The sequence below is a fragment of the Bos indicus x Bos taurus genome, chromosome 16 (genome assembly GCF_003369695.1).
Source record: "Bos indicus x Bos taurus breed Angus x Brahman F1 hybrid chromosome 16, Bos_hybrid_MaternalHap_v2.0, whole genome shotgun sequence".
NCBI classification, from domain to species: Eukaryota; Metazoa; Chordata; class Mammalia; order Artiodactyla; family Bovidae; genus Bos; species Bos indicus x Bos taurus.
This window is the reverse complement of record NC_040091.1, coordinates 55,402,912-55,421,958: the sequence shown is the minus strand read 5'-3', so window position 1 is coordinate 55,421,958 and position 19,047 is coordinate 55,402,912. Positions and strand designations below refer to the sequence as shown.

At 37.5% G+C, this 19,047-nt stretch overlaps 1 protein-coding gene and 1 pseudogene across 6 annotated transcripts in view; both read right to left on the bottom strand.

Annotated features, from left to right (window-relative positions):
- LOC113907020 overlaps window positions 1-16,072 on the bottom strand; it is a 50,394-nt pseudogene extending 34,322 nt beyond the window's left edge.
- Window positions 1-19,047, bottom strand: part of RABGAP1L (RAB GTPase activating protein 1 like) — a 740,636-nt gene that overhangs the window by 77,293 nt on the left and 644,296 nt on the right. For 2 of the 6 annotated variants that reach the window (XM_027565390.1, XM_027565386.1), the window contains exon 2: window positions 17,341-18,077. The exons of 3 other annotated variants lie outside the window; for them this stretch is intronic. In XM_027565390.1, the coding sequence (XP_027421191.1) occupies window positions 17,341-17,451 (111 nt within the window). In that variant the 5' untranslated portion in view covers window positions 17,452-18,077. The remainder of the gene's footprint in view (window positions 1-17,340; window positions 18,078-19,047) is intronic. One more of the 6 variants, XM_027565387.1, reaches the window with a different exon arrangement.

The following is a 19,047-nucleotide window of genomic DNA, read 5'->3' as shown; positions in this document are numbered from 1 at the left end:
GAGGCCGGGCGTGCTGCAGTCCATGGGGTCACAAAGAGCTGGACACGACTGTGCAACTGAACTGAACTGATGCAGTTAAAAATGGGCAAAGGAGATGAGTAGACATTTCTCCAGATACATAAATGGCTAATAAGCACAAATGAAAAATGCTCAACATCATTAGTCATCATAAGGAAATGCAAATTAGAACCACAACGAGATAGCCACTTCATATCCATGAGGATGGCTAGAATAAAAAACAAAAATAAAAAGTCAGAAAAGTATTAAGAATGTTAGTGAGGCAGTAGAGAGATTAGAACTTTCCTACACTGCCAGTGGGAATGCAAAGTCGTCCAGCCCCCATGGAAAGCACTGTGGTGATTCCTCGTAGGATAATTCTATATTTAACTTGAAAGTGAAAGTAAAAATGAAAGTTGCTCAATCATGTCCAACTCTTGGTGACCCCATGGATGCCCATGGAATTCTTGAGTGGGTAGTCTTTCCCTTCTCCAGAGGATCTTCCCAACCCAGGGATGGAACCCAGGTCTCCTGCATTGCAGGTGGATTCTTTACTAGCTGAGCCACAAGGGAAGCCCAAGAAGACTGGAGCAGGTAGCCTATCCCTTTTCCAACAGATCTTCTCAATCCAGGAATTGAACCAGGGCCTCCTGCATTTCAGGAGGATTCTTTACCAACTGACGCAATTCCACCCCTAGGTATATACTGAAAAGAATCAAAAACAAAGACTCAAACAGATAATTGTACACCCGTGTTCACTGTAGCATTATTCACAACAGCCAAAATAAGGGAACAATCCACATGCCCAACAACAGATGAACAGAGAAACAGAATGTGCTCGTATAGTATACACATGTAACAAGCTGTCTTCAGTTATAAAAAGGAATGAAGTTCTAATATGATACCATGTGGATGAACCGCAAAAACATTACAGTAAGTAAAATAAGCCAGACATGACGACAAACATTCTATGATTCCACTTGTATGAAATACCTAGAATAAGCATTTCACAAAGTAGATGAGAGGTGACGAGGGGTTAGAAGAAAGGAGGGCAATAGGGAAGAACTGCTTACTGGACAGAGTTTCTGTAATCAGGGTTGTGGGGGGAGGTGGGTGAAACTGCTTTGGAGATAAACAGTGATGAATATAACCAATGCCACTGAACTGTATACCAAAAAATGACATACCTAAAAATTACTTTAAAACTTCCAGCATCTCTTCAAAGTCAAGACACCTAGTAGCTTAAATTACTTTTCTTCCTTTAACAAGTATTAAATTATTCAAGTCAGTTATGTGTTCCTCAAAATATGTAATGAATTAAGATTTGAAAATAAAAGCCTTGATTGTGGAGTCAAAGTTCATATAGTTTAACTTCCTAGCTGATACTGGGATGTCCTCAGTATTATCCCTAAGTGACTATATACTGTTTAAACACACATAGCACTTTACTGGAACACTTACAGGCATTCAGAAGAACTTACTAACCTTCTGGTGAAAGTTCTAATAGTTAGTTTTGTTTTTCCCATTTCTGAGTTGAAATCTGGATCTCTAGCAGCCTATACTCATTAACCATGATTCTGCCTTTTATTCCAACTTCCACACAATAGTTCTTCAGAAACCTGAAGACTATTATTGGACCTCCAATGTTCTGCTATCCCAGCAGCGGAATTTCCCTTTTGATAAGATTTCAAACCAGCCTATCCAGGAGATGGTGAGGTTCAGGAGGCCTGGCGTGCTGTAGTCCATGCGGTTGCAAAGAGTTGGACGTGGCAGGATAACTGAACAATGACGACAATACCAGCCTGCACCCTTCATTCTAGCTATATTCCAAGTATTTTAGTATCACGGTATCCATCACTATTATTTCCTTCTCATTATTTTCCACATTTAAAAATTTTTCCATAATACATCTATATTACCTTTCTGATGACAAAATTCTATTTTAGGGAAAAAAAACAACCACATCAGAGGAATCATTAGAGTACTTTCTGTACTCTAAAATACTAAAATATGCTCCATAGCAAAACTTATATTTAAATCTGAAAGGAAGAAAAATAGAATCAGAGCAGAACAGATGAAAAATACTGTGTTACTTCTTCCTAGACATGATACTTTTCAGAAGATTTACATGCACATTAGAGATCTTTGATCTGAAATGGTTAACCCAAGACTCTCACTCTAAAGATGAGAAAATTCAGAAGCAGAAAGGTCAAATGCATTGCCACGTTTAAATCATTAGCTTAGTGTTTCTGACAAGTGCCATAAAATTGAGATCTTCCCTGCTTAAAACCTTGAAACAGCATTCCATCGCCCTGCACATGAAGTCCAGTTTCCTTAACATGGCTATTAAAGGCCGCTCTCTTCTCTAGACTAACTTTGAGCCAATCTTTGCTTCCCTCACCCAGCACTCTCTGCTCCGTTTCTTTAAGTTTTCCTGCTCACTCCTGAAACTTAGGATACACTTGCTGCTCTTGCTGGAACACCAGACCCCTTCCCCTCATTCTCTTCAGATGGTTAAAACCTCCTTGTCCCTCAGGTCCCTGATACCTAACTTAGATCACTTCTTCCTCTGTGTTCCCGCAGAGCCTAGTCCCTCTGATTTGGACTAGATCTCCCTAAAAATTCCCTTAGGACTCAGGTCTTCCCCTCTCTTCATAAAATTCATAACGTTTTTTGATAACTGTTTAACATCTATTTTGCCTATTAGACTGTAAATCCCATGGAGGTAGGAACCCCATTTTACCTGGCTCTCTTCTGTAAGCTTAGCACTAACTCCACTAGTATTACTGGGTGCAAAGGACATAGTTAATAAAAATTTAATTTTATTAATACTAAGACTTAAGTTAGCTTTTAATAACTAAAAATATCTATAAAATGCTATTAACATGCTATACTACACACAATTCTTCTGGATTTAAATCCCACATATTACTCTTTGCCCTACTATGCTTCATGGACACACTGTTTCAGCTAGACTTTTCTGGGTCCTGAGTCTGTCAACCAAAAGACTAGCTATCCACGCTGGGCCCTCTATACATTTGATATTTTTGGCTGCCTTTGTATAATTAAGTATCCTTCATTTAAGATAATTTTTAGTATAAGCCATCTTTGTACCTGTCCAATCTTCTTCTCAAGTGCCAGTTTCTGGACTATCAAAGTTTTTTTTTTTTTTTTTTCCCATTACAACAATAAGTTCACAGATGTATTTGAATAAATAGACTGAAAAGTGAGATTCAAGTAAAACGGCAGCAGTTCCACATTCAAACAATAACTTTCTTGTTAGCATATGCTTTTTCCACAGTTAGGGAAATTCAAAACAGACAAAACTATTAACTGCTTTACTTATTCATTGTAAGCATGCTTGCTACAGGAAGAACCTTTGCATGTATAGAACTCAGAGTCAAACATGGAGCTTTTAGAATTTAAGTAAGCATGTTTACCTTAATATCCACATTACCCGAAAGATAGTAAATAACAACAGGGCTGATCACTGTTAGAGCAATCATTCACCTTCAAGAAATTAAAGAAACTCTAATTATAGATTTAACGTCTAACTTACCATCTTCCTTAGAAACTGTTTGGGTGTAGAAAAGTTCAGGATTCTGATAATCAAAGGGATATATAATCTCAAGATTATACAATAACATATAATAATTATAAGTACAGTATTATACTTATAGTATAATAACTAATGAGTGAGAACAAAGCATAATGCCATGTATTTTGTTTTGAATGCAAATAAAACATTTTATCTTTTTTTTTTTTAATGCCATGCATTTTCAATAATAATTAAGAACACTGTCCCAGAGCAAGGGAGCCTGTGTTCAAATTCTGACTTTGCTACTTTCCTGCAGTGTATCCTTGAGTTATCTTCTGAACCCCTGCTTCAGCTTGACCATCTGTAAAATAAGCCTACAGTTTTGTTGTGAAGGTTAAATGACTTAAAAAAAATGAGTTAATTGAATTAAATAAAGTTTTAAAATAATGTGATTCTTTTTATTGAATCATTTTATCACTATTAAGATGAAACTCAGGATATATTTATACCTATGGCTGATTCATATTGAGGTTTGACAGAAAACAAAACTCTATAAAGCAATTATCCTTCAATTAAAAATAAATAGATAATAAAAGAAGATGAAATATAATACTATAGAACTTGTTATAATACTATAGAACTTGTGGACCCTGAGCCTTACGTTCCTTATTATGTCAATCCCTTTCATCTTAATTTGTGAGTCTACTAATTTTCTATTCTTACTCTAAGTCTCCTAACATGAAATCAGTGCATAGTCAAGAAAGGAAATTAATTCCTTCCCCTTGTAGGGGTACTGAAGATACGTACCTTACTGTCCTATGAAAAATTCTCTAAAGCTGGGGAAGACCGAGGATCTATGCAAGCAGCTGGGCTATAAAGGTGCTTAGAAAAAGGTGGATCAGTCCAACATCAGCAGTGCTGTGGTCACCCTGTCAAATGTCACACTTATTCTGCACAGCTGGGCCCTGGCTCCTGCAGCCAGAAGCAAGCTGAATCCTACGGGTTTGGTCTAAATAGGTCACTGGTGAGTGAAATTGTTCAGCATGAATTCATAGTCATTTTATATCATGTTCAACATATAAAAAAACTTCTATATAGTTTGAAAGCTTGAGTAGGCTGAATGCCTTCATTTCACTCCAGATGGAATTAGTACCTTTATTTTACGTAGTTCTTATTTCTGTTTTCCCCTTGAAGATTGCTTAGGGGAGGCGTGGTAATTTACTGTAGGATATCAATATCACTTCAAATTTGTATACCCTTTAAATATTTTCAGTGTTCTTAATTCTGGAAAGTTCACAGGACAGTTTCTCTTATTTCTAATTAACAGAAATGAATAGTTTTCGCTCAGTTATTCCAATTATTTATTTGCCTAATTATGTAGAATATCTACCATGTTTTGACCTGGTAGGGTTTTAAAAAACTCCTTGTGTCTTGGCAAGTTTCTGTTAACAAATGATCTCTTTTCTCCCCTGGGTCCAGTCTCAACCTTCTTGCATCAAATGCAGTGTGCTAAGTTCCATTTCCATCTAAAGAGTACTCACTTCCTGAAGAAAGTGTAGGAGAAAAAGGAACTCGTGAGTCCAGCCAACTCTGTCATGGCCATCTTGGTTAGAGACAAAATATATTCTGATGTTCTCCAGTCTTCTCTCATATCCTCTCTGCACCCTTCCATCATTGGAAAGGCTGGTCCTTGAAAACATTTCATCCAAGAGCAAGAGTCTTGAGTGCTAAGCTATCCCTTGTTTTTCTTATCTTCTTTGAAGAGTTCAAGTCAATGACAAATTAGAGTACACATTTACAGATGACATTAATCCTTTAAACAGAAGATATATTTCCTGTCTCTTTAATAAGAAGAAAGCTCAACAGCCTACACCCAAGAGAGAAAGCAATTTGCACCTTTTAGGCAGGAGCAATAAAAATGATCATTTCACATGAAGAAGTCAAATTAATGCAAGTGTGACTGTTAGGTTAGAGGGTACTTCAGAGCTTTTGGGCTTCTAACCAAAAGTCACCTTTTAACAATTAAGCAATTTTGCTGATTGCAGCATTTATCACATACTGCATGAGTTTTACCACTATCTTGGGATATGTTGAATCCCAAAACACCAAAATTATTGTCACAATCTATCAGTTTGGAGTTCTCCAACAGATAGTTCAGTAAATGTACCTAGGACCTTCCTCCTCTTCCCCTCATAATTCTTAGGATCTAATCAAGGAGGGGAAAATTATTTGAAGGTACTTTAATGTACTTGTGAAGCACGCACTGGCAGGACACATGCATTTAAAGAGGACAACAGTGACTCGGAGATGATGTTCTCAAATCCTGTTTTCAAAGAACAGCCTGGAAAGGATCTGCCACAAACTGTTTCAATGGACCCTACAAAACGAAGACCTGGTTACTAAAACTACTAGGATTATTCCATAAGAGATCTCCTGAGTATGAACAGTGCACTCCAGCTTTCTGAAACTTAGCAGACATTTTGCATGGCTGATAATTGCTGAGATCCTAATTAGAGAAGTACCTGCCAATGAAATGTCATAAACAGGACAAACAGTACATGCAATCAGGATCTACTTAAAGGTTTGTAGTAAGGTGTTGGAGAAGACTCTTGAGAGTCCCTTGGACTGCAAGGAGATCAAACCAGTCAATCATAAAAGAAATCAGTCCTGAATATTCATTGGAAGGACTGATGCTGCAGCTCCAATACTTTGATCACCTGATGTGAAGAGCCAACTCACTAGAAAAGACCCTGATGCTGGGAAAGATTGAAGGTAGGAGGAAAAGGGGATGACAGAGGATGAGATGGTTGGATGGCACCACCTTCTCAATGGATATAAGTTTGAACAAGCTCTGGGAGAGTGAAGGACAGGGAAGCCTGGCATGCTGCAGTCCACGGGGTCGCAGAGAGTCAGAAACGACTGAGTGACTGAAAAACAACAAAGGTCCTTAAAGAAAACAAAAATGGTTCTTTGTCTCTAATAGGCACCTGTATGTTTAAGATAAGGCCTTCACTTTATATGCTTACATTAACAACTCTGCTGTAAATTATCCCTTTTTCTTTTCTTCCTTTCTGGGAGAAATCACAATCTCTTAACAAGTGGTTGTCTTTGGAGATCACTGTCTTTTCTAACCTGATACATATATTGATTCTCTTTCATTGTTTTAAGGACCACAGAAGTTCTCTGGATAGAGAGAATTTCTGAGTGGTAAAATTATTAGTAATTTCTGCCTTTTATTTTTTATTTATTTTTTTCCAAATTTTCATGTATAATCAACATTATTTTACTCATTAATGATTAAAAAAAAGACTAAGTTGTAAGATCTTTAGGGAATAGAGCTATTTGGTATGCTTCTCTTTAAATAAATGATACAAACAGCTATTCTTTCTGTAATATGTATTAATCAACTTTAGTACATCATTTTCCTACTCAAAACCTTCATCTATAGAACTAAAATATCGATCCCTTAGCATTACACACAAAACCCTCCATGACCAACACCTATTTTCTTACCACTTCCTGGCCTTCCTCTCATATTCTCATATTCTAGCTAGATCAAACAGGATAAAATTCCCAGACATGCTATTTCTCCTGTGTGCTTCTCAAAGTGCTCTTCTCTTCACCTGTAACATCTTTCTTCTCCATATAGCCACCTGAAATTTTTCCATTTTTTCTTTAGAATGTTAATCAAAAGTTTTCACCTTTAAAGGGGCACAGATATACACTGCTGGTGGGTGAAACGATACATCTTTGAAGGACAGCAATTTGGCTTATGTATCAAAATTACAAAATGCACATACTTTTCAACCCAGCAATTCCACCCCCAGGAACTGGATATATGGATATTCTAACACTTCTGTGAAATGACATACAAAAGGTTATTTACCACACCAGTTTGTAGTAGCAAAATACTGGGAACAACTCTAAACACACATACATTGGGAGCTGGTTAAACATATTACAGAATTCCATACAGTGAAATACTATGCATCTATCAACTGCATAAGAAATCCTTGATGTACTGGCATAGAAGAATTTCTAACACATATGGAAAAGCAAAGTACAGAACATGAATGGGATGCCAAAATTTCTGTAAAAAGAGAGGGGAGGAACACACACCAATTTGCCTGTATCTGCATAAAATATTTCTGAAAAAGAACACCACTGGGACAACAGGAACAATTTCACTGGACTCTATTTTATATATACTGAAATTTTAAACCATGTGATTATACTACTTATTAAAAAGGTAAAACTGTAAAAGTTTAAAAATCAAAGTGCTAAAAAGTGTTCACATCTTTCGATAGTATCTCTATTTCCCATACTGTCTTTTCCATCAACTCCTTTATTCATTCATTACAACACCAGACTGCAGATATTCTGTGCCAAGTGAAGAGAAATGAAAACAACCTGCAAGGTCCAACTCAGGGAAGCAGATAGAATATTCATTTCAGTGAGGCCCCAGGTACACGATGTGACAGGCACACCAAGGAAAGGCTCTCTTCCAGATTAGACTATTATCTCTTTGAAGATACCGTAAAGGTTAACACAGTGCACTGCCCATAGGAGGTATGCATGTTCAATGAACCACCGAATAAGCTAAAGAAATAAGCAATGCATTATTTTTTTAGACAGTGAAAAACTAATATTTAAGTATTCAACTAGTGTTTGTGTGAAAGTCGCTCAATCGTGTCTGACTCTTTGTCACCCCATGGACTGTAGCCTGCCAGGTTTCTCTGTCCATGGAATTCCCCAAGCAAGAATACTGGAGTGGGTTGCCGTTCCCTTCTCCAGGGGATCTTTCCAACCTGGGGATTGAACCCAAGGTCTCCTGCACTGCAGGCAGATTCTTTACCATCTGAGCTACCAGGGAAGCCCATTCAACTAGACTCTAAACTAATTAATTCTACAATAAATTTTATAAAAATTTAGTATGAAGGTCTAAGGAGAAAAAGATTTTGAAATAACCTTTGCTATCTTATGTGTACAGATATTTATGAAGGTATCCAATCATCTTGAGAGTCCCTTGGACTGCAAGGAGATCAAACCAGTCAATCATTAAAGAAATCAGTCCTAAATATTCCTTGGAAGGACTGATGCTGAAGCTGAAGCTCCAATACTTTGGCTACCTGATGCAAAGAACTAATTCACTGGAAAAGACCCTGATGCTGGGAAAGATTGAGGGCAGGAGAAGGGGAAGACAGAGGACGAGATGGTTGGATGGCATCATTGACTCAATGGACATGAGTTAGGGCAAGCTCCAGGAGTTGGTGATGGACAGGGAAGCCTGGTCCTGCAGTCCACGGGGTTACAAAGAGTTGGACATGACTGAGCGACTGAACTGAATCATTACAAACATTATCCACTGCAGACCATGATTACACATATGCGGTGCTTCTTTTTTCCCCCAATACTATTGATTAAATATGTACAGAGAGCATATAAAGCACCAGGCACAAGGCTGAGCTAGAGATATAGTGGTAAACAAAAACAGACATAGCCCTGTTCTCATGGAGGTTATGGGTTAGTAAGAGACTAGTCAAACAATCACATAAGTTTCTCAAGTATTTTTAAGAGCAGGCTCGTTGGAAAAGACCCATAAGCTTGGAAAGATTGAGGGCAGGAGGAGAACAGGGGCGACAGAAGATGAGATGGTTGGGTGGCATCATCGACTCAATGGATGTGAATTTGAGCAAACTCTGGGAGATAGTGAAGGACAGAAAAGCCTGGCATGCTGCAATCCATGGGGTCACAAAGAGTTGGACATGACTGAGCAACTGAACAACAGAGGAGGAGAAGAGAGAAACTGCCAGGCACAGTCAAATTTCTCCGAGGCAGTCATAAGGAAAGGAAAAGTTACCTAAAGCCTTTATGTCTCAGAAAATGTAAGTTAAATGTTATGTTAGTGGGGACTTCCATGGCAGTGCTGTGGTTAAGATGCCGCATTTCCACTGTAGGGGCCATGGACTCGATCCCGTCAGGGAACTAAGATGGCACATGCAGTGCAGGGGGGCCTAAAAAAACAATTTTTTAAAAAAATGTTATGTTAGGAAATTGTGGACAGAATACAATGTCCTTGACCTTAGATGGAAAAATATCTATATTTTTCTGAACCTCTGATACTAACCTCTGAAATTAAAATTATGAATGTAGGCAATAATCTACTGTAGTATTTGTTAACATATCAAGCTCTGTACCACTTTGGGGCTTTCTCTCAGAGGTTTCCTCTGCCTAAGCCACTCTTTTTCTCCTTATTTTCCCTTGGATGGCATTCAGATCTCAAATGACACCAGTGAGGCACTCACTGATTACCCAACATAAAGCCTCCAATTAAACAATTTAATTACATTATTCCATTTCAAGTCTCTGCATAATACTTATCACTGGCTGACAAGTGTTATTATTAGCTAATATTTGTGTCTTACCTCTCCAAATAATATAAGATTTGCAATTGATATAGGTCTTTCTACTATCTACGTCACACCTAGATTCCCAGGGCCAAAAATACAGCACAGCACACAGGAGTAGATCAATGAATATTTTTTATTAAATATTAAACTGAATGCAAATATGGGTGCTAAAACAAATAAAAAACTAGAATATTATTTTTCAGTCATTGTGGACAAGCTATGATTTTACAAAACAAAAACTTTAGGTATTATATGTTTCATGTCAGTTGCTCCTAAAACACCTCCAAAAAAGATATTTTGAGTTAACTCACAAATCAACCTCACTCCAAGAATCAAGTATAGAAGATAACTTCTCAACTTCTGAAACAGGATTCAATGCAGAAGAGCTCTAACGACTGTCATAGCAACTGGTTCAATCATTTCATATTTAATAGCAAAACAACCTAAGTGAGCTTTAGAAAGTGAATTTATAAAGTCCTGCTAAATGTTAATCTCTTATTTCAAGACTGTGTAAAGGAGAATCAGTTTGGAATTATATTAATCTATACACATACTTCCGGAGAAGGCAATGGCACCCCACTCCAGTACTCTTGCCTGGAAAATCCCATGGACGGAGTGGCCTGGTGGGCTGCAGTCCATGGGGTCGCTAGGAGTCGGATACGACTGAGCGACTTCACTTTATTTTTTCACTTTCATGCATTGGAGAAGGAAATGGCAACCTACTCCAGTGTTCTTGCCTGGAGAATCCCAGGGACGGGGGAGCCTGGTGGGCTGCCGTCTCTGGGGTCGCACAGAGTCGGACACGACTGAAGCGATTTAGCAGCAGCACCATACACATACTTCCCTGGTGGCTCAGAGGTTAAAGCATCTGCCCGCAATGCGGGAGAGACCTGGGTTCGATCCCTGGCTTGGGAAGATCCCCTGGAGAAGGAAATGGCAACCTGCTCCAGTATTCTTGCCTGGAAAATCCCACAGACAGAGGAACCTGGTGGGCTACAGTCCACCAGGGGTAGCAAAGAGTCGACATGACTCAGCGACTTCACTTTCACTTTCACATACACATATACCTCTATTAGGTCCTGGGTATTCTTAAATGCTTTAATGTATTAACTTCCTATAAGGTGCCTCTAACATACTTTCAATTCACAGATGAGAGAAAGGAAACTCAGAGAGGTCAAGTAACCTGCCCCAAGTAAATGAGCTAATTGGTGAAGAAGTGGGGTTTGACCCAGACACTCTGGCTCCTGGGCTCAACTCTAGACTATGTTACCTCCCCTGTCACTCAGATTCTCTCTGAAGAATGTAGAGTTGTGATTCATGGGTAACAACTTAACTCTGCAAATGACAGAACTATAAATCTGAATGCTGTATGGCGACTATATTCTGTCAAGGGAATGAAATGAAACTTGGGGAAAGAGATAAAATAGATGCAAAGAGACAAGCTCATTAGATGGAAAGAGATAATGGAAAATGTTTGCCACCACTGGCTATGCTGAACTCCTGCTCTTGTGTTTAAAGGAATATCCCCTGGTGCCCACATGATAAATTCTGCTTCTTGTTTAAGACAGCTCAAGATTTTATTACTTGCAACTGTAAGAATCTCAGCTTATACCAAAACTGATAAACCAAATGAGGGAGGAAATGGCTTCCTTGCTAAACTGAAGTTGATGAAGTACTACCAAAATACGTTCACTGAAATAACAATCAGAATGTAAAGTATTCAGATAATAACATTAAAAAATATGGCTTTATTCTAATCAATATTTTTGTATACAGAATGAAGACTGAGAAATAACTACTAATTTCATTGTTTTCTCCATCTCTGGCACAAGGAATTGCTCTGAGTTTTTTCTTTTTAATTTGGCATGTGAGATGAAATTTATATGCCAACCTGGTAAGGAGGAAGTCATTTCAGAAAGCTCCCCCTCATCTCTCAGTTATACAACAGAGAAACTGTAGCTCCCTGAAGACCTCCCTTCTTTACCTGGCGCAGTGCTGCTATGTTGGTATGTGTCTGTTAAGAATATTATATCCAGTGCTAATCGAGTATAAACATGTGTTAGTCTGGGTAAAAAGCCTTTGTTAATGGACAAACCACCAAACAACCAAGTCTCTTACAGTGATGCTGTGATCTAGAATTTCTAGATGTGGAACACGATAAAGCCAAAATGGGCCATCTTTTCTCCATTACATGTCTTGATATCCAACTTTCCTATTCAGACTGACATAGTAACACTCTTTCCAGTTTTAATTTTATAAGGTGGAAAGTTTACATGACAGTAATTTACAATTTATCTCAGTCATTTACTCTTCTTGAATAGATCAGCTGGTGCTGCCTCCTAAGTAATTCTACTGTACTTATCCACTACAAGAACTGAGCATCGTGCCTGAGCGAATTTATTTATTTACACTGTTGCTGCCAAAATGTCAAGAAGTCCAGACTCCTGTCAATTCTTTTAACCTGCTGTAATGACCTTTAAAATTTTTTTCCATGGGCAATGTGGCGCCTGTCAATCTGTTACTGCCCGTTCCTGCAATAATCGATACATCTACTCAACGGATGGTCTCACCCATATAAATCCCTCCAATTAATGCCACATTGCCTTCTCACCATCCTGAGGCTCAAACCTAAGCTCTTCTACAGCAGGGGTCCCCAGCCTCTGGGATCTAAAGCTTGATCTGAGGTGGAGCTGATGTAATAATAACAGAAATGAAGCACACAGTAAATGCAATGCACTTGAACCACTCCCAAATCATCCCCTACACCCTGTCTCATAAAACCGGTCCCTGGTGCCAGAAAGGTTGGGGACCACTGCTCTATACCATCTTCATGGCAATAGACTCCAAGTTTTCTGTAAGACTGATATCCTGATGGTGACCCCCTACCAAACAAAGCAGTTCACTAGGGCAACCCAACTAGTACATTTGTCTACCCCTTGCCTTCTTCCATGGGCCTTCCTAGTGGCTCAGTGGTAAAGAATTGCCTGCCAATGCAGGAGAGGTGGGTTCAATCCAAGAGTCAGGAAGATCCCCTGGAGAAGGAAATGGTAACCCATTCCAATATTCTTGCCTGGGAAAACTCATGGACAGAGGAACCTGGCAGGCTATAGTCCACGGGGTCGCAAAGAGTCGGACACAACTTATCAACTAAACAACAACAACGCTTTCTTGCACATCCCTGTGACGCCTCATCTACTCACCATACTCAGCCTTCAGGCTTTCTTCAGGCAGTTACAAGGGGAGACGATTAGAGCTTTCACTGCTAAGTGCTTTCATTTAATCCTTGAAATAACCAAGTAATGTAATGCTACTATATCCCTCATTCAGATGCTTAGAGAAACTAAGTAATTTGCCAGTAAGCAGCAGATGTAAAACTTGAACTGGGAACCTTATAACCTTAAAGCCTCTGAAACAGTTAATCCCTTGGCCTTTGCACAAGCTGTTTTCACCCTGCTCAGAAAGGCCCTACTACTTTCCACTCGCTGGCAAACACCTTATCGGCCTTAAAGCTTCAGTTAATTGCTTCCATCCCCTTTGGAATTCTGCCTCCACTGAATAACTATTCTCCACTTCATTCTACCCTATAACAGTAAATATCATCCCCATAAATATTGATTTTGCTTGTCTCTTTTACTTTATTATGAGATCTTTGGGTAAAGGATATTCTATTCATACCCAGCATATTGCAGTAATCCCAAAATGTTTACAATATTACATACTGGCTAAAGCAACGTTCCCTTTGTTATAGATTAAAAAGTTGAAATAATTCACCAGAACATAAGTTAACATTTAACCTGAAATATTCAAGCTTGACAGAGTATGCATTGGTAATTTTTACTCATGTTTAAACATTAAATCATACATTCTGAATTTAAATACATATTTAAAGCTTCCTTCTGGAATGCATAACAAATGTAACAGATGTGATCTTTTTCCTTTATTTACACTAGTCAGGTATAAAGATAATTAGAAATGGTGGACGTGGAGAGAGGAACTCCGGTGATTCCACTAGGAGACAGAAGGCCCTGACTGAGGAAAACTTTAGAGTCTCTCTCCTTCGGTTGTTATTATTCCTTGTGTGAGCACCTTGCAGTAAGAGGAAGATGAGGAAATGGGTACAATTTTGTCTCAAAATGAAAGAGTTAATTTCAGCCAATGAACAACAAGAGGAAAAGTAAGCTGTTGGATTTAAGGAAAGGCAAGAATACTGTGTCCAATGAGGCAGCTTTCTCAATGCTTCTGAGTCATTTTGATTAGACTGAATTTTCACCTTACATACCAACTTATTTATGCTGTAATTTACAAGTTCTAGGCTTTTGTTTAGCTTATCTTAGCAAATACAGTATTGATCTGCATAACCTTATGTTGTGTATGTATGAATGATCTGGATGATAAACGAGATTATGCTTGACTTCCTTATCCTTTTTTCTTATCTGTTTTATCAAAAGAGCCTATATAAAGGGATCTGTCATTTTCTTCATTATCATTCATTTTTAAAAAATCAACAGGATGCAGCCATATATATAACAGAGTAGAAAAAAAAAACTGAACACATCACATGTAGCAACAGTAAGTATGGTTTAGTCAAATTTTCTTTCAGTCTTGTGTGTACAATGTCGTGAGATGTATTTTTCACTATGTGTCTCCATCAAAGATGTCACAAAAGCCACAGAGTTACTTATGAACAAGAAAAGATTCAGTGTCCACATGAAAACCACTGTACCTAACGGCATTACTACCATTTAAGAAATCAAGATAACTCTCATTATGAAACAAAGTCCAATTACAGAAATATATTAATTAATCCTGTACTAGGAAAGTTTCTAAATACCCTTATAATAGTCAACTTAAACTCAGGGGATTTTATATGTTAGCAAGACTATAATTTGCTTTACAGTGCGGTAATAAATCACATTGAGAAGCAATTTATTTTATACTGCGGAAAATCTGAGTATTTATCTCTTTCATACAATTTTTTAAAGGGTTCATCTCGGACAAAGAAGAAAACTCAATATGGAATCAAAAGCAAATGATAAATATTTTATCTTACCACAATTTTAGTATAACTTTCCCAGACAAACTAAAACCAAACTATCACCTCCAAAAGATGATACCAGTAAATAAACTCTTTCAAATTTCAAACCCAATAAAGAGAACTAAGAATCTCTAGAACGTTCTGTAATTAACATCCTGACATTTATACTATTTAAACGTTCAGTGTATAGAGCTATATTTTGTGTCTTTATCATGCCTCTGAGATTTTCCATGGGCTAAATCCCCTTTGGGGGAGCTGGAATTGCATCAAGGCCTAATATATACCAATACGCAGAATATGGAAGAGTGTTTCCTGGTAAGCACATCAATATTCACTCATTCATTCATTTTCTCTCTTCCTCTCTGTACGTGTATAAGCACACACCCCAGATGTCTTGAATTTATTGAGCACATGTGGCTCCCCATGACCTGGTCACTACCTACCTCTTCTGAATCTTCTGTCTACACTGGGTTACTTTACATCTTTGTTTTTGTTCTTCTCCCCTTTAGCCTGGAAAATTGCTACACATTTTTGAAGACTCAGGTCAGATCCCTTAAAAGGACCTTGATAGGACCATTAGAAAAAAGCAAAACAGAATTCTGAATTTTTTGGATAAGTGTTCATGATGGATTATTTTTAAATTAATGGCTAAAATGAAGCTTAAAGATTATTCACAACTGTGAATTAACCTATCCTGACTTGGTATATATACATATTTATGGTTAACTAAGGATTGGTAATAATCTCCATATAATATATTTAATTATAAAAATAGAAATTATGTATATTAAACAGGAAAAGAATGTAATAGGCTGGATATTTCTTTACTAATGAACACTTTACAAAGTATATTATGGTTTTGTATTTGTTTTGCTTTTTTGGTCTAGCTGATTCTTTTAAACTGTAGCTATAAAACATTTACGAGAGGAGAAAGTATAATGAATTCCTATGTACTACTTTCCTGTTTCAATTATCAACACCTATTCATTTAGTTTTACCCACATCACCAACCTCTCTATTGGACCACTCTGAATCTTTGCAGACATTAACTATCCTTACCTTATCTTGTTTATCATCATTAACTATCTCCATACATCCCTCTAAATCACTTTAAACACAATCAAAATATTACTTCACACACAAAATTGAGTATTTCCCAATATTACTAACTATCTAATTAGTGGTCAAATTTTCCCTGATTACCTTACAGATTTTATTATGGTGTCATCAGTACACCGAAACAAGGTCCGTATACTGCATCAAGCTGATACTACCCTTAAGTCTTTGAAAATTAACCTATGAATTCCTCTTCCACCTTTTTTTTTTTTATTACAATATATTCTTTGAAGAAATTGCCACATTGCATTAAGGTTCCTATGTCTTAGAGAATTGTAGTTTCATACTAGAAAGATGGTGGTTCAATGGTAAAAGAATCCACCTGCAAACCAGGAGACACAGGAGACATGGGTTCGATCCCTGCGTAGGGAGGCCCCCGGAGGAGGAAATGGCAACCCACTCCAGTATTTCTGCCTGGGAAATCCTATGGACAGAGGAGCCTGGTGGGCTATAGTCCATGGGGTCACAAGAGTCAGACACAACTTAGTGACAAACAAAAACAACTAGTAAGATAATCGTTATTATACTTGCTCATTCTGTTGCTTATGATGAGTACTACTGAACAGAAGAGGTCACTATGACAACAGTCAGGAAAGTATGTTTAAAAGATATGGATCAATGACTAAGGATGACATCTACAGAGAAGAAACAACAAACATTTGCAAGGACTTTGTTTTTCTATTACACCAGGACATGCAAACTAAGACTCTTGGAGAATGGTTTAAAAAAAAAATTACAAATTTAAATCCTAACTAAAATTATACTTATAATAGTTCCTAGTAATAATGTAAAGACTCCAAAAGTTATTTGATTTTTAGATAGCTCAGTTCTTAATGTCTCTATTATGGCCCACTGGTAAAAATGCTCCACTTCAGAAATACTCAATTATATATGTGTAAATGTAGGTATCCCTCACCTAATAACCATATATGTACATACAAGGCAAACACATGAGAGAATATTATGTTTGGCACTATAAAACTTCTTTCAACCTCACTACATATGAAACCATTAACCTAAGTTTTACTCCTGGGATACTTGAAAAGTACTACTAAGGTATAACAGTGTTTAGTTTTATAAATAAAACCATGAAAACCTGTAGACCTTGGTGCAGCTGTAACAATGCCAACAGCAGTACTTCTATTTTAATTCCCAGGAAGTTATGCCTCAACTGCTACACGAGTACAACTATCATATTAGAAAAGAAATAACAGCCCCAGAGGAATGTGCAAGGCCCCACCTACCATAGACCTGGGCTTGCTGATGGCCACCAGACTAGTGAGGAAGTCTTCGTCGTGCAGCTGGCTGAAAACATGGGCGTCATAGGCTACCATAATGGAGACTTCTTCCATCATCTTGCCAGCTGGTCTTCCCACAGCAGCAGCTGCTGTCCCAGCTCCAGACCAGACTATCCAGGGGAAAATCCTATTGCAGCTTGGTGCCAGTGCACACACCCACCTGAGTTTGAGGGGGTGGAGTGTCAAAAATCCAGAGGAGGGGAAAAAAAAAAGCAGCTGCTATCACAGGCTTGTCTAGCAATTCACCCCCAGTAGAAAACTGAGCGAGGTCTCTTATCTACGGAGGAAGTATATACTATAAACACCTTCTGCATTCTTAACAGAGCAGCTGGAAAATTTAGTTTTTGGAAATCTTCTTTAAACTTCAAAAAAGTCTCCTAACTGGAAATATCCTAGAGCAAAAATGAAAAAAAGGAAACCCAAAACCACAAAAATTGATGTTATGTTCTTGATAATCAGAATTTTTTTTAAGTTTATCTTCTTACTTCAGTATTACTTATATCAAGATTTGTCTTCTTGGAGAAGATGTAGATTTTCTTACTGCTTATTTTTTTCACGTTCACAGAAAATAAATAGAGGGCAACATTTAATTTTTCAGAGTTTATCGAATTCTTGGTGTAATTAAAAATTATCTCAAGAAGTGTGAAAAACAAAAAAAGGTTCCTTTTCCCCTCTGAGTATTTCTGTTAAAAACAAAAAGTACCAAAATATAAAAATGAAACAGACTGCAATATCAGTTAATAACCATTTCCTCTTCTCCCACTAAAAAAGCAACAAATATTTTAAACAGAATTCTTGATTTTGAGAGAATTTAGTTTTCCACTGTTATTCTGAAAACAACACAAGGTTGTCATTTCTAAACTGATTATTATTCTCCCATGATAAAAGTTCTCTTTGTCTACTTTTAAGCTTAGAGATTTCTTTTAATTACCCAAATCAGCAGATAGTAATGAACTATTGGTGCCTTAGCTATGAGAAGCGTCTTTTTAAGTAAAGCTGAAGACAGTAAATGAACCTCAATGTGCCCTGATGAAAAATGTGAAAACTGTCCAAATTATCAATACAAGGTTGCCTAAATCACCAGGAAATATAATGTAGGCTAATTCCATGGGGAAAGTATTAAGCAAATAAAAAGGGAGGAGGGCAGATAAAGCTCCTCCCGAAGTTGTTTTGCCAGTATTTCTAATTAAGCTATTATCTTCTCTGCTTTTTCTAGAGTATGACAGTGCAATACTATGAGAAATATTTGTTAGAATCAGAAATCAACTGGGAATGTTTATCTTTAATCAAATACAATGTTCAGTCCTAATTACCCATAGCAGTATTATGTTATTTAGTTTGCTTGTTTTTCAGAAAACAAGACTTGGAATGAAATTTCTAGTGCCTATTTTTCCTTGTCTTTCAAAAGTATTTCCACCTAGATGAATATGATTACTTAAATAGTACCCTGTTCTATTTAAATGTGATTAGAAGAGTTTTGCAGCTACCATAGCATTCCGGATTACAAACACAGTCACACAAAACACACGTACACAAAACACACACACGCACACACACACTCTCACACACACAGAAGGGCTAAAACACCTTACTGCCAGGAAACAGAAGCAAGACTAATAGGCTTATTTAAACAGAAAATGCAATGCTTTAAAT